At 41.7% G+C, this 15,500-nt stretch overlaps 1 protein-coding gene across 2 annotated transcripts in view; it reads right to left on the bottom strand.

Moving 5' to 3' along the window:
• LOC148349096 (uncharacterized) overlaps positions 1–15,500 on the bottom strand; it is a 34,862-nt gene that overhangs the window by 7,996 nt on the left and 11,366 nt on the right. Inside the window, exons 11-18 of one of the 2 annotated variants that reach the window (XM_088321742.1) lie at positions 14,187–14,319; positions 13,808–13,936; positions 10,540–13,500; positions 10,303–10,410; positions 4,147–4,365; positions 1,686–1,797; positions 1,473–1,621; positions 1,353–1,401 (exon numbers count right to left, since the gene is read on the bottom strand). In XM_088321742.1, the coding sequence (XP_088177868.1) occupies positions 1,353–1,401; positions 1,473–1,621; positions 1,686–1,797; positions 4,147–4,365; positions 10,303–10,410; positions 10,540–13,500; positions 13,808–13,936; positions 14,187–14,319 (3,860 nt within the window). The remainder of the gene's footprint in view (positions 1–1,352; positions 1,402–1,472; positions 1,622–1,685; positions 1,798–4,146; positions 4,366–10,302; positions 10,411–10,539; positions 13,501–13,807; positions 13,937–14,186; positions 14,320–15,500) is intronic. The other variant, XM_088321743.1, reaches the window with a different exon arrangement.

Raw genomic sequence — 15,500 nt, 5'->3', positions numbered from 1 at the left:
TTGGTGAACCATTCCAAAGTAGCTTTTGCTTTATGTTGTGGATCATTGTCTTGTTGGAAGACAAATTTCTGTCGCAGTCTCTTATCAGGTTTTCTTCCAGAATGGTCCTGTATTTGGCTCCATCCAACTTCCCATCAATTTTAACCATCTTCCCTGTCCCTGCTGAAGAAAAGCAGGCCCAAACATGATGCTGCCACCACCATGTTTGACTGTGGGGATGGTGTATTGAGGGTGATGAGCTGTGCTGCTTTTACGCCAAACATAACGTCTCGCATTGTTGCCAAAAATTTCGATTTTGGTCGCACCTTCTTCCACATGTTTGGTGTGTCTCCCAGGTGGCTTGTGACAAACTTTAAACGACACTTTTTCTGGATATGTTTAAGAAATGGCGTCCTTCTGCCACTCTTCCATAAAGGCCAGATTTGTGCAGTATACGACTGATTGTTGTCCTATGGACAGATTCTCCCACCTCAGCTGTAGACCTCTGCTGTTCATCCAGAGTGATCATGGGCCTCTTGGCTGCCTCTCCTATTTCTTGCACAGTGCTCCTTGGGATGTTTAAAGCTTGGGAAATTTTTTTGTATCTAAATCCAGCTTTAAACTTCTCCACAACAGTAACTCGGACCTGCCTGGTGTGTTCCTCGTTCATCATGATGCTCTCTGCGCTTTAAACAGACCTCTGAGACTATCACAGTGCATTTATACAGAGACTTGATGACACACAGGTGAATTCCATTTAACATCGTTAGTCATTTGGATCAACATTGAATCATTCAGAGATCCTTACTGAACTTCTAGACAGAGTTTGCTGCACTGATGTAAAGGGGCTGAATAATTTTGCACGCCCACTTTTTCATTTTTTTATTTGTTAAAAAGGTTTATCCAATAAAGTGTGTTCCACTTCATGATTGTTGATGCTTTACAAGAAATTACAGGTTTCTATCTTTATGTTTGAAAGTCTGAAATGTGGCAAAAGGTCACAAAGTCCAAGGGGGCTAATAATTTCGCAAGCCACTGTATATATATATATATATATATATATATATATATATATATATACAAATATATTGCCACCAACATTTAGATGAAGTCAAAATAAAAACTACCAAAATAAAGGCTTACAAATATTTTTTCAATGAACAAAACAAAAACATACATAAAATATTTGACAAAAATGATAGAAAGTTGTTCATAGTATTGGGTACCAGCTACTCAGACTTACTTACTTCCTGCTTTTTTTTAAAAAAAAGCATCAGTACTTGTTATCAGTAGATAATACTGAAGTCTTGGCATCTAAACTGTGCATAGCCCTGTCCCACAATGATGACATCATCAGTAGCGAGACCGCTCACCTTCCTGTTGTTCATCTCAACGTCGGAACCTTTCAACTCCTCGAAATTTCTGAAGAGACACAAAAAAGACAGCACCTGTTTGATGGATGACTGGAAATGCGATGGACAGGTGTGTCCTACATCAAATCGGGGTGGAAGTGATGCAGGATGGCGGAGAATGCCAGGCCGTCCCTCCAGGAGGCGCTAAAGTCGCAGACTTCCACCCCAGCGTAGCCGGCCGTCACCTCCTGACACCACCGGAGCAGCGAGTTGCTGGAGGTCAACGGTCCCTGGTCAAGGTCGCGGCAGTTTGTTAGCGGTTAGCTCACTATTCGACGATGTCAGGTTATTTACCTCGCGGCTATTGCTATCGGCGTCCATTCCGTCTGCTTCCTCTCTGATGGACTCCCCTTTTGAGGACTGGATGGTGTTGCCATGACGACCGGTGATGCTCTCTTGGAAAGGTCTGACTCGGAGAAAAAGCAACATAATAAATCAGGGATGTCAACATTAATTCGGCTGTATTAGCGGATCTAAAGTTTCTGTTCTGAAGCAGGCCAGATCAGGAAAATAATGTCAAATCTAAATTTTAAGCTTTGTTTTTCAGTTTTATGCTTTATCATTCCGCCTATTTTAGAATAGAATAGAATATACCTTTATTGTCATTGTTACAAAACGGGTTAACATATTGTGACAACGAAACTACCCTAGTAACCTACCCTATGTATTCTAATCACTGAAGACAAGGGATCTTTTCCAAACACAACAAATTCATTCACAGTTTTACACCTGAACCAACTTCCCACGCTATACAAACTGAACACAGCCCACTAGCGGCCGGAGAGAACATTTGGTTTGCATTTATTTTACAAATCATAAATTTGGATTGAAACGACCTAGAGCAGGTGTGGGCAAATAAATTGCCACCGCAGGCCACATGCGGTACGGCAGGCTTTTTAATCAGGCCTTACAAACCAAATTGGTCGAAACATAATGACAATAGTAAATAAGTTACTACTGATAAAACATGCGTGGGTTCAAATACAGCTCCAGACTTCTTGTGCGGAGTTTGTATGTTCTCCCCGTGCTTGCGTGGGTTTCCTCCGGGCACTCCGGTTTCCTCCCACATTCCAAAAACATGCATTTCAGGTGAATTGGCCGGTCCACATTGTCCCTAGGTGTGAACGAGCGAGCGAGTTGTCTGTCCCCGTGTGCCCTGCGATTGGCTGGCAACCAGTTCAGGGTGTCCCCTGCTCACTGCCCGATGATTGCTGGGATGGGCTCCAGCACCCCCGCGACCCTACTGAGGATAAGCGGTGTGGCTGATGAGATGAGATGAGATAATAAAACATGTTTATTGTGCCAGATTTGTCTACGACAGAAATATTGATAGAGACAACAGAAATCCTACAAATCACCAAAAACTAAATATCTGTCCAAAAAAAAACAATACCATAGAAATACTGCAAAAACACTACTACAGTCACACTATAACAGAAATATACTACTACGGATGTATTACCCCAGAAATACGACGAAAATAGAGCTACAGTAAAATAAACATATAAAAATATTAAAGCAATAGGACAGACAACCTTTATGCTAATACTTTAAAAAAATCTACAGAAATACCACCTAAATACCACTACAGTAATACTACACAAATTCTAATAAGAAAACACTACAGAAATAAACATACAGTAAAACTACAAAAATACTGCAGAGATTCCAAATACATATATGTTTATCAATAAATGTACGATGGAAATCCTACAAATATACTACAGAAATACTACAGAAAAAATCTTCTATGGAAATAAAACAAAAATAAAAAATGAGGTAAAACTACAAACATTCTAGTAAGAAAATACTACAGAAATAAACATATAGTAAAACTACAAAAATACTGCAGATATTCCACACACACACACACACACACTTATATATATCAATAAATCTATGATGGAAATCGTACAAAAATACTACAGAAATACTACAAAAAATCTACTATGGAAATCAAACTAAAAAAATCAGGTTATACTACAAATATTCTGGTAACAAAATGCTACAGAAATAAACATAGTAAAACTACATAAATACTGCAGAGATTCCATACACACACACACACACACACACACACACACACACATATATATATACATATATATATATATATATATATATATACATAAATCTACGATGAAAATACTATGAAAATACTAGAGAAATACTACAAAAAAATCTACTATGGAAATCAAACTAAAATAAAAAATAAGGTAATACTACAAAAATACTACAGATATACAACCAAAATTCCATTATGCAAATACCACAAAAATACTACAAGTACTACAATAGGAATACTACAAAAATAGAACCACAGCACTACTAGCAAAAATACTACAGAACTACGACGAGAGTCCAATTGCAAAAATACTCGAAAAAAATACTAAAAAAATACAACTACAGTAATACTTCCAAACTAAATACCAAATGAAGTGCTTCAAACTGTGATTCAACACATTATTTTGTTTTAATTGTGATCGTTTCAAGTCCAATTTGAAGAGACTGATCTATTTCAAAAGAAATATAGATGTCTAAATGTATATTTTTTGATGAATAAAAATATTGGATCTATCGCCCCTTGGCCAAATTTTTGAACCCAATGTGGCCCCTGACTCAGAAACTCGCTTCTTATTTTGACATCCAATAGATGGCGGGCCGGTTTAAATCATCCAGTGGGCCAAATCCGGCCCACGGGCCGTATGTTTGTAATAAACACATATTTGTCCTAAAAATCACCACGGCAACTTACAGCTTGTCCAATCGCAAGGCGCCGTCTGTTTCCACGTCCTGAATCTCGCCCGGGGCTGGAACCAGCAACTTCTTCGTGTGAGGGGGCGTGTCTACTGACATCACCTGAATTCTGTCCAATAAGAGGCGCTCTTCCTCCTGCAGATGCTGTTTCTCGTCCGAGACGTCTGAATGTTTTTCATCCCGGGCGACGCCCATTTGCGTCACGTCATCAATATGTCTGCATCGGAGAGAATATTTACAAATTTGACAAATGATTTCCCTGGTTTTTAACAGTCTGACGAATATAAAGTGCCTCATTATTGTTGCAGTACCACATTGCACCACAACTTGGTCAGGCAGCACTGAGCTCTACTGGGAGAAAAGCAGTGTACAGTGGAACCTCGGTTTTCGAACGCCTCTCAGTTCGAACAAATCGGTTCTCGACCAAAAATTTCGAGAAATTATTGCTTCGCTTTTCGTTCAAAAAATCGGAGTTCGAACGCCGGTACGCTAGGGGCGATGCTGAGCGGCGTACGAGTGTAGATTGCCCCCACCCCTTGTGAAGAACTGTTGTCACGGCAACGCGCACTCCTTCTCTGCTTTCGTTTTTCAAAAGCGGTGAAGGGAGTGTTTTAACTAATTATGCCTCGGGAGAAGGTTGGTGCAAGCAGCAAAGTTGCTACAGGTGAAAAAAGAGGAGTAGTACGTACGACTATTGCATTTAAGAAAGAAATAATAGCAAAATGAAAAAGGTGTGCGAGTTTCCCTTCTTTCAGGAATACAGCATGGCTTTTGCAGACAACCGCCAAGGTAAGAAATCCTACTCATAATTCTTTTCTTTATCCTTTAACCGCTCACCACTTGTTGTGGAGACCCCGGTGCTAAATGACGTGTAAACGACCTGATTTTTTTATTTTTACACGTTCATGTTAGCGTTATCTTTCGTACGGAATCTTCCGTAATCTTTCGTACGGAAGATTACGCTAACGCGAACGTACGATTAGCCAGGGTTAGCTTCATGTTTACTTTCGTGGTAAACATTTAGGGTGTTGGAACGGATTAAAACAATTTTACATTACTTTTAATGGGAAAAAAACGACTTCGGTGATCGTACAAATCGGTTTTCGTACAAAGAAATGGAACGGATTATGGTCGAGAACCGAGGTTCCACTGTAATTTACAGCCATAGAAAAGAAATCTGAGAAATGGTTTGATCCATTTGGGTTGATTTGAATCAAACTATGGGATTTAGCGAATGTGTTCTGAAGATCCAGTACCCCAGATTGAAAACATTTAAATAACAAAATAATATATATTCAGTACTACTAATGTGTAATATATGTGCATTTGATTAATTTATTTTGGAAATGATTATATATGTTAAGGAAAAAAATGTAATTGTTATTCCTTATTCTTAATAACTGATTGGTTTAAGCCATATTTCTTAGCGAGGAGTGTGCCTTCTTTGTGTTTCTTGATAATCACAGGCTTCGTTTTCATGGTTATCAAGTAAGGTCAAATCATAGCACAACTACAACAAAATAACTAGTAAAATACCACAGAAAGGAAGAGGAAGAGAAATATGTTAAGCAAAATATGGAAAAATTAAATGTGTAACTTGGTTTAGAATCCAAATACCAAATATGATTACAAAAATGATATGGCGGCGCCCTGTGTTGGCTGCGGCTGCATCGGCTCGCTACAACGGGTCAGGTGTATCGACATTTCGTTCTGTGCACATTGTTACAAAGAATGACAATACAAAGGAAATTATTATTATTATTATTGTAATCTAAAGTTCATACTCAGGTAAAAATTTGTAGTTAGATTGCTAACCAAAATAGTAAAAAAAAGATAAAATGTTAATGCAAAAAAAGTAAAAAGCTAAGCAGATTGCTTTCTAAATAGCTAAAAATGTAAGGAGCTAGCTAGCTACAAAGCTTAAAAAGTAGACAGATAGCTAGCTAAAAAAAAAACCTGCATATTTTTTGCTCGTTCGCTCTATGGAACCCAATTACTGGATTAAAGTTTTTTGTACCACCAGGAGGCAGTAAAGATTACACACAGTCCCTTTAAAGACTAACATTGCTCCAAATTTGACACTTTAGGCACTCACCTTTTTTTTTTTTTTTTTTTTTGCACTACTGGCACTACCTAGCCACTCCTTTGCACATCTGTTCTCCTCTGCACTATCGTACTCCAGTGTTATTGTTGTTGTATAGTGACTTGTTTACCTGACTGCCCATTTTGCACATCTGGTCAGCTGCTCCTCTTGCACTCTTTGCACTGCTGTATAATACTATACATAGCTATAATTATTTAGTATATTATTAGTACTTCAATACTCCAACTCAATACAACATTTTATTTATATCTGTACATTCAAGGAAACTGTGCGGGTTAGACGTATCGACATTTCGTTCTGTATACACGTGTACAAGAATGACAATAAATTATATCTGAATCTGAATCACCTCCACTGGGTAAATTGTTCTCGTTCCTGACAGTGTAGCACACTCAATACACTGATAATAAACATTAAAAGCAGTCATATTTATTGCATATCCTGTTTTTGCTTCTCCCTTTAGCATCACTGCAAGTCTTAGGACCAACAGCTAATAAATACAGTGCGAAATATATAGTATGGTATCACACATAAGATTCTCAATTGAATGAAGGAAGAGAAAGGCATTGTGGGAGGTAGTTCGGCCAATAGTATCTGTATTTTCATGATGCCAGAGCGTAAACCAATAGCAGACCAGCACTTGTTATGACGTCGCCCAATAGCAGACAGGTAGGTAGAGACGTAACACTGCACAGTCACGAATAGAGCAAAGTTGGAATTTTTCAATTTTTTTGGCCACACATAATCGATGTATCGTGGGGAAAATGCTTTCTTATTTTCTCATTCTCATTTTAATTTAAGCCGTCTGCATGCTAGCGCTGTAGCTTCATGCACAATGCACTTGCAGGCAGCCATGGTAGACTAAAGACCAAAAACCCCGGACCTACCCACTTACCCTCCTATGTGACCCCCCATGTAGAGCTCAGCCAACCAAACGGAGCCCAGGTCCTCGTGACCTGGCTCAAAGCCCACCTCTTCTACATCAGATTCTTGATGGACACAAGAACTCAAACCAGGAATGTCAGGAAGACCAGAATCACCAGGGGGACCAATAGGAAAAGGAGAATTGAGAAGAGTAGGAGGACTGTGTGGACTACAACCAGGGAAACCGGGAGGACTGAAAAGACTAGAAGAAACAAGAGAACTGAGGATGTCAGGACTGGAGAGGTCTAAGGTGTCCGAAAAACCGGGGGGATTTGAAATACTTGGATGAAAACTGGGTGGACTAGAACCACTTGAATGACCAGAAGACCAGACACAAATGGGAAGACCAGGAGGACTTGGATGACCAAGAGCATGGTTTCGGATTCCATCATCATCACCAAACTGCTCCTCGTACGCGATATCATCAAGCTCCGCCTCCTTGAGGGGTGGTCCCGTCTTTTTTGTCTCCTTGATGCGCTTCGTCTTTTCTTGTCCTTCCTCTTCTCTCACAACTTTCATTTCAAGTTGACCGATTTCCTTTGGCTCTTCTTTCAAAGAGATTCTTTTCTCAAGGTCTTCTTCCTGTGCTCCAATTTCTTCTCCTTTATTCCATTGTTCTTGTTCCTTCCTCCAAACTTCTTCCTTTTGTTTCTGTTTCGCCTCTTCAATGTTCTTCTCTTCTTCCTCTCTTCTCTGTTCTTTGCTTCTCCTCCTTTCCTCTAGATCTTCTTCTTTATTCAATTCTTCAACTTTCCTCCTCCTGCTTTTCTCTTGTTCCTCCACCTTTTTCATCTCTTCCCCCTTGCTCCTCCTCTTTTCCTTTAGTTCCTCTTCTTCCTTCATCTTTTCCTTCCTCCACTTCTCTCGCTCGTCTTCCTGTTCTTTGGCGGCGAGACGCAGTCTGTCCACAAGACTTAGTTGGACAGTTCCTCCGGGGCTAAGTTCCAGTTCTGACACCGTGGGCCGACCGTAAGACCCCAACATGAGGCTCACCTCCCCCAAGTGGTGTATTTGGACCTTGGAACTTTGCCGGTTCTGTTCAGAAACTGCAGCCTTGCCACTGTGGGATAAAACAAAGGTGAAGGACAGGAATTTATCATTGTCTGGGTTCTCTAGGAAAGTTTTGGAAGCCAGGTCACATGACCCACTAGTAAATAAGTGATAAAACATTGTAACATCAAACCCTGCAATGAAATTAGATAAGACCATGAAGAAAAATGACTCGTTTTTCTGAGGGGGTGTCATGTGTAGAGGAATCACACTGCCACATATCAATTTCCCAACCACTGATTCTGCCAACCCCCAAAAGACCCACTCTCGGGAAGTGACTTTACTCTCCGGTAGTGTAATCCAATTTTGAAAACCCCCGACTGTTCATTTGCAGTCAAAAGATTAAAGATCTGCATCTGTGTGTCATATTCAGGCCAGAGTCAAAAATAAAATTTTGTCCACTATCAACAATTATGATTATTCTAAAAGTTACAATCAACCAATTGGAGAACTTTATTTTGAAAAGCCTTAACAGGAACTCACTGGTCACAGCATCTGCCCCCAGTGACCATGCCCTCATCACACTTTAAAAGGAAAAGCGCAAACAACTTTCTTTTCTTTACTTTACTTGCCGTCCGCACGCGCCCCTGCCCCAGAGGCCCCAAAAGAGTGTGCGTGAGGGGGGGTTGATCAAGGACCACTCGGGGTCACCAAGCTTGGGGCCGGGCTACCCTAAAACCACTAGGCTTTGGGAGCCCGTGGATCTCCCCGTACCTGTCGCCTGTGGCCTCCTTGTTCTCAGTAGTATGCAGGAAACGATAAGGCAACAACCTCGTTTTGGTGCAGGGGTAAATCTTCCATTTCTGACACTCTACGAAATTAATTCCTAAACATTTAAATAAATTGATTATCCTCAAACCAGGTTTATTGGTCAGTACATTGATTCCTGCTACAGACTTTTTTCCTCGAGATTCCCACACAATGCCCTTTCCTCTGTTAATTATAAAAGCGCGACTCCATTTTGATATGTTTTCTGTTATATTGTGTTTTCTTTGTATTTCAGTGTCCAAGTTCCCTTTTTAGTCAAATAAAATTCCATAAATATGAGTGTGTGTGTTAATTAAGATGGGTTAACTAACAAAAATATGTACAAAGAAATTTACATTAAAATGCTATGTAGCCAATGCTTTAGATTATGAGACTGAAATGGTTTTTCATTCAGATTTCCTGATATAATTATCGCAAAAACAAACTCGCTCTTTAGTTTAATCGGTTAATCCATTATTTCTGCAAATAATAATTGTGACATTTTAACTTTACAGTGTGGAATAAGATGTTTTGCGGCCCTTCTTTATGTTATTTGCCCCACTATATGACATTAACAATTTTTTTTTCGTTGCAACATCTTCGTGCGTATGACGTGTTACTTCTCTAAGATTCCTGTCTGTTATTGGTCAACATCATATAAAATGCTGGTTGGCCATTGGTGTATGTCATGGCATCATGAAAATCCCGATACGGCATTGGCTGAACTACCTCTCACAATGCCTGCTTTTCATTTAGTTCGGAATCCAGTGTGCTCTGTAAAGTCATCGATACATATTTAACTGTATTCATCCCCTATGGGTTCCAATGCTTGCCGTGATGCCAAAGGGCGAAACAAAAAACACAATAACCATGGAATGAAGTTTGCGTTCCTCAACAAATACGAAGAAGACACGCCGAACGCTACTGTTGCTAAGTTGCGTGGCTGTTATGATCGGGACAATGATGAAAAATAAAGAGGCGATTAAAGCACGAATATCATCTGGGGCCATGTTCGCCAGTGGACGTTTTTAATTGAGTTTTCGATCCACCCCTTGCATCCACCCGCTACCCCACTCCACCAGCTCAAATCACATCACACCAAAAGTAAATACATTTTGTTTTTCCTTTACAGGTATATTTATTGATACGTTTATTTAATCATATAGATTTATATCACACTTACTACATAGTATTTAGTTATTTTAATGTTTTTATCTGGGGTACTGGAGATTCAGAGATCAGTACTATAGGTAATCCCTTGCTATTCAGCCATTTTACTTTGGAATCCCCACCTCAATTATTTTGGAGTCACACCTGACCAATACTCACCTTTCTTCTTTACCCTCCGACTCTTCAATTGCTTCTTCAACATCTGACTCAGCGTTAGGACTTCCAGTGGTCACCTCAGGTATGAAAGTCCCAACAGCAGGACTTTCACTGTCAAAAAAGAAAAGTCCATTTACAAAAATTGAAATCAATCGAAGAGCAAGACCATCAATCAGACAAGAGAGTGAACCTGGAGAGCAGTGGTCCTAAATCATCACTCCTACTTTACATGAAACTCACCGATGAGTGGCTGTCTTTGTCTCATTTGATTGGCTGACACTTGCGGTTGTAAGGTAGCTTTTCTCCAGTAGAGGGGGCCATGGTGCACGAGGCTCTGATGCTGCCAAATCTCCCTCATCCTGGTTTTTCGTGCCCTCTTTATGTAATTCTTTCTCTTCCATTAATCTTTCCATCGCTTTCTCCACTTGAAACTTCACCCTCTCCTGCTCCTCTTTCTTTTTCTTATCTTCTCCCTTGTACCGTCTCTCCTTCTCCTCCATTAATCTCTGCTCCTCTTCGTCCCTCTTCTTCCGATCGTCAGAGTCCTTTCTTTTCCTTTCGTCCTCTTTACTCTTCTCCTCTTTTTCCTGTTTTCTGCTCTCCATCCTTTCTTTCTCCTCCCTAAAAATCTGCATCTCCTCCTCTTTCTCTTCCTTGACTCTCTGCTCATCCTCCTCCTTCCACTCACCGTCCTTTCTCTTTTGTTCCTCTCCTTTCTTTCTCTCTTCTTCCCTTTCCTTAATCTCCATTCTTTCTTTCCCCTCCCTCAATCTCTGGACCTTCTCTTTCTCGTCCTCGACTCTCTGCTCCTCCTCCTCCTTCTTCCGCTCATCATCCTTTCTCTTTTGTTCCTCTCCTTTCTTTCTCTCTTCTTCCAGTTTTCTGCTCTCAATCCTTTCTTTCTCCTCCCTCAATCTTTGCACCTTCTCTTGCTCTTCCTTGATTCTCTGCTCTTTCTCCTCCTCCTTCTTCTGCTCATCATCCTTTCTCTTTTGTTCCTCTCCTTTCTTTCTCTCTTCTTCCCTTTCCCTAATCTCCATTCCTTCTTTCCCCTCCCTCAATCTCTGCACCTTCTCTTGCTCCTCCTTAACTCTCTGCTCTTCCTCCCCCTCCTTCTTCCGCTCATCATCCTTTCTCTTTTGTTCCTCTTCTTTCTTCCTCTCTTCTTCCTTTTTTCTGCTCTCCATCCTTTCTTTCTCCTCCCTCAATCTTTGCACCTTCTCTGTCTCCTCCTTAACTCTCTGCCCTTCCTCCTCCTCCTTCTTCTGCTCATCATCCTTTCTCTTTTGTTCCTCTCCTTTCTTCCTCTCTTCTTCCTGTTTTCTGCTCTCCATCCTTTCTTTCTCCTCCCTCAATCGTTGCACCTTCTCTTGCTCCTCCTTGACTCTCTGCTTTTCCTCCTCCTCCTTCTTCCGCTCATCATCCTTTCTCTTTTGTTCCTCTTCTTTCTTTCTCAATTCTTCCCTTTCCCTAATCTCCATTCTTTCTTTCTCCTCCCTCAATCTCTGCACTTTCTCTTTCTCCTGATTGAATCTTTGGTCCTCCTCCTTCTTCTGCTCAGCATCCTTTCTCTTTTGTTCCTCTTCTTTCCTCCTCTCTTCTTCTAATTCCTTAGTCTCCATTCTTGCTTTCCCCTCCTTCAATCTCTGCACCTTCTTTTTCTCCTCAATGAGTTTTTGCTCCTCCTCCTCCTTCTTCCGCTCATCATTCTTTCTCTTTTGTTCCTCTTCTTTCGTCGTCTCCTCTTCTTTCTTTTCCCTAACCTCCATTCTTTCTTTCTCTTCCCTCAATATCTGTGTCTGGTTTTCTTTCTCCTCGATTTTCAGCTCTTCGTCCTCCCTCTTCTCCTTCCTCTTTAGTACATCTTCTTTTTTCCTGTCCTCCTCCTCCTTATTTATTGTTTGCATTTTTTCTTTTTCCTCTGGCAATCTGTGCTCCTTCTTATTCTCCTTGGCTCTTTGTTGCTTTTCTTCCCTCTTTGGTCGCTCATTGTCCTCCTTTCTCTTTTGTTCTTCATCTTTTCTCCTCTCCTTTTCTTTGCTCTCCTTTCTTTCTTTCTCTTCCCTCAGTCCCTGCACCTCCTCCTCCCTGTGTCTGTGTACTTCTTTATCCCTCCTTGCTTTCTCCTCATCCTCCTTCCTTTGTTGTCCCATCTCCTTTTGCCTCTCTCCTTCCTCCCTTTGTTTGTGCTCTGTTGTTTCTTTCTCCTCTGCCAATCTCTGCACCTCCTCCCCCTGAAGTTTTTGCTCCTTCCCCTCACTCCTCATTATGTTCTCTTCCTTCTTTCTTGGGTCCTCCGTAGCCCTCTGTTTTATTTCATTTGTCTTCTTTTCTTTTTGTTCTTCCTTCTTTATCTCTATTTTCTCTCTCTCCTCACTTACTTTATTCGCCTCTTTGATCTGGTCCTCCTCTTCATGGTTTTTCTTAATCTCCTCTCGCTCTCCTTGCTTTAGTTGCTCTTTTGCTTTACTTGGCCTGTCCACATTCTCCCCTTCCTCAATTTCCACCCTATCACTCTTCTCCCTAAACCTCTGCACCTCCCTCTCTATCGCCTCCTTGATTTGATCTAGCTTGCCTCTCTCCAGCACTTCCACTTTTTGCTTCCGCTGTTCTTCCTCCTTTTTCACCATCGACTCCTGTTGCTTTCCGTCTTTCTCCTTCACTAGTTGTTCCTCCGCTACTTTGTTATCCTTCACTTTTCTTGGTCTCTCCTCTTCTTTCATCTCCTCCTCCTTCCTTCGTAAGAGTGTCTTCTCCTGCTCCTCCTTTTCTCGTTGCAGCATCTGCCGCATCTCCTCCTCCCTTCGGAGCCTCTCCTCTTCTTTTATCCTCCTCTCCTCCTCTTCCTTCCGTATCCTGAAAAGTTTGGCCTCCTCATCACGTCTGATCTCCTGCTCTCTTCTCCTGGCGTCTTCGACCTCCTCCCGAAGCTTCTTTTTCCTCTCTTCCTCTTTCCGCAGCCGGTCATCCCGTTCTCGCTTCTCCTGGAGAAGCTTCCTCTCCTCCTGCCTCTTTCGCTCCCTGAGCTTTTTCATCTCTTCTTGCTCCTTGAAGAGTCGCTTCTTCTCCTCCTCCAAAAGTCTCTTCTTCTCTTCCTCATGTAGCCTCATCTTCCTTTCCTTCTCCTCCTGCTCTTTACGGAGCTCCTCTGCTTCTTCTCTTGCTTCCTGGAGGGCAGTCAACAGAGTCCCTTGTACTAAGCTGCAGGAGAGAAAGAGAACATGGCTCAATCTCCTCTCCTTTGAGTCCACATTTGTCCTACTCTAGTTCACCCCTAAAGTTATATCACTGCCTCTCCTGCAATTTTCTGCTTCCTTCTTTCCTTTCCTCCTTTTATTTTTTTTTACCCACTCCTGACTCCAGTTCTTACTTCCTAGGTTTTCTGTACTTTTTTTCTCTTCTCTATTTTATTTTTCTACTCTTTTCAACCTACCTATTTTTAATCATTTTGACCTTTTTTTAACTTCTTTCTATCTTTTTTGTAACAATCCCTTCTTTTTAAACCTACCCGCCCGATTCCCTATCCACACGGCATTGGAGATGGTCAGCCTCCTCGTCGCCATGGAGACGGGTTATCTTAGGTGTGATAAAAGCCGCCAGGACACTGGTGGAGGGTTGCTGGGAGGCGGAGCTCTCGCTGCAAGCAAAAGGCCAAGGAGGGGGCGGGGCAATGATCAGCTCTGATTGTAATTGGCTTGGGCTAAGGGACATAAAAAGGGATGGTAAGGCTTGAGTTTGGCTGCAGGAATTCTGGCCAGGCAGGGAGAAGGACCAAAAGCAAATAATCCAGCAAGGAGAGGGCAAGATTGCGAACTGTTTTAGCTTGTACATTATGCACAAAGCCAGGTTGCAGCCAACACTCGGTTCATATGTGTTTTTATCCCCACCTGGTCTTTACTGTCTCCTCCAGGTGGGCCGTTTTGGAGTCCTCAGCTACGATTGGTCGTCCAGATATAGCGATGTCATCGGCAGATGTGGTGCCTCGGCTCGGGCTTGGCGTCACCTCAGATGTTGCCTCGGCTGAGAACAAAATGGGGAACTCTTGTGAAGAGGAAACTAAATGCCAGATTTTTTTTACTGTGATCTAGAACAGTGGTTCTAAACTAGTCTAACTTCAGGACCCACCATTCACCTTAATTACAAGCTTTGACGCAGATCAAGAACAATTCCTACTCCTCATTGGTATTAAAAAAAGTTTGTGCAGTTTAAACCAGACATAAACGTATATATAAATTTTGTTTAAGACAAAAAGACCAGCAAAACCAAAACCACCTCAAGCATTAATATTCCCTTTAACACTCAATTAGCTGAATTGTAAATGAAATCCAAAGTCCTTCTCTTCATCAGCTTTGTCTCCAAAATAATAAAACCCATATCTCATATGCTCGCTGTATCTGCATTTGGTCATGCTCAACATGTGCAAACAAACATTACTGTGTTTTTTATAGTGTGCAAAATGGCGGGTGACAACTCAAATTTGCAGGCCATTATCACCATCTACTGCTCAAGAGTGTAATTGACGCAGTCATTTTTTTTCTCAGTCGTATTTTGCCAAGGGAAAAGCCCATGATCAGCTGAAAATAGGTATCCGACCCAAAAGTGGATCGCAATCTACCAAGTAAGAAACACTGCTCAAGTATATGAAGTACATTTTTAGGAGTAAATATAATTTTTAATTGATGCTGTATGCTGATGAAGAATGGATAGTGTTAGTTCGGACATCCCTGAACATCCATCCATTATCTGCACCGTTTATCCTCAGTAGGGTCACGGGGGTGCTGGAGCCGATCCTACCCATCTTCGGGCAGTGGGCAGGGGACACCCTGAACTGGTTCCCAGGGCACACAGAGACAGACAACTCACTCGCTCATTCACACCCAGGGACAATTCGGACCGGACAATTAACCTGACATTTAGTCTTTAGAATGTGGGAGGGAACCAGATTGCCTGGAGGACCCCAAGCAAGCACAGGGAGGACATGCAAACCCCGCACAGAAATGAAGGTAGCTGGATTTGATCCCACGACCCCAGAACTGTGCTGCAGATGCGCTAACCACTCAGACGCTGTGCCACCACATCCCTGACCATTGCAGCAAAAACATTCCATTTCATTATCTGCACCGCTTATCCGCAACCAGTAGGGTCGCGAGATTCCCATCCCAGCCATCTTCGGCCAGTGGGCAGGGGACACCCTGAACTGG

This window comes from Urocampus carinirostris, chromosome 17, assembly GCF_059441175.1.
Source record: "Urocampus carinirostris isolate Australia breed hairy pipefish chromosome 17, RoL_Ucar_1.0, whole genome shotgun sequence".
NCBI lineage: Eukaryota > Metazoa > Chordata > Actinopteri > Syngnathiformes > Syngnathidae > Urocampus > Urocampus carinirostris.
Note: the sequence above shows the minus strand (reverse complement) of the source record. Positions and strands in the feature narration are given on the sequence as shown.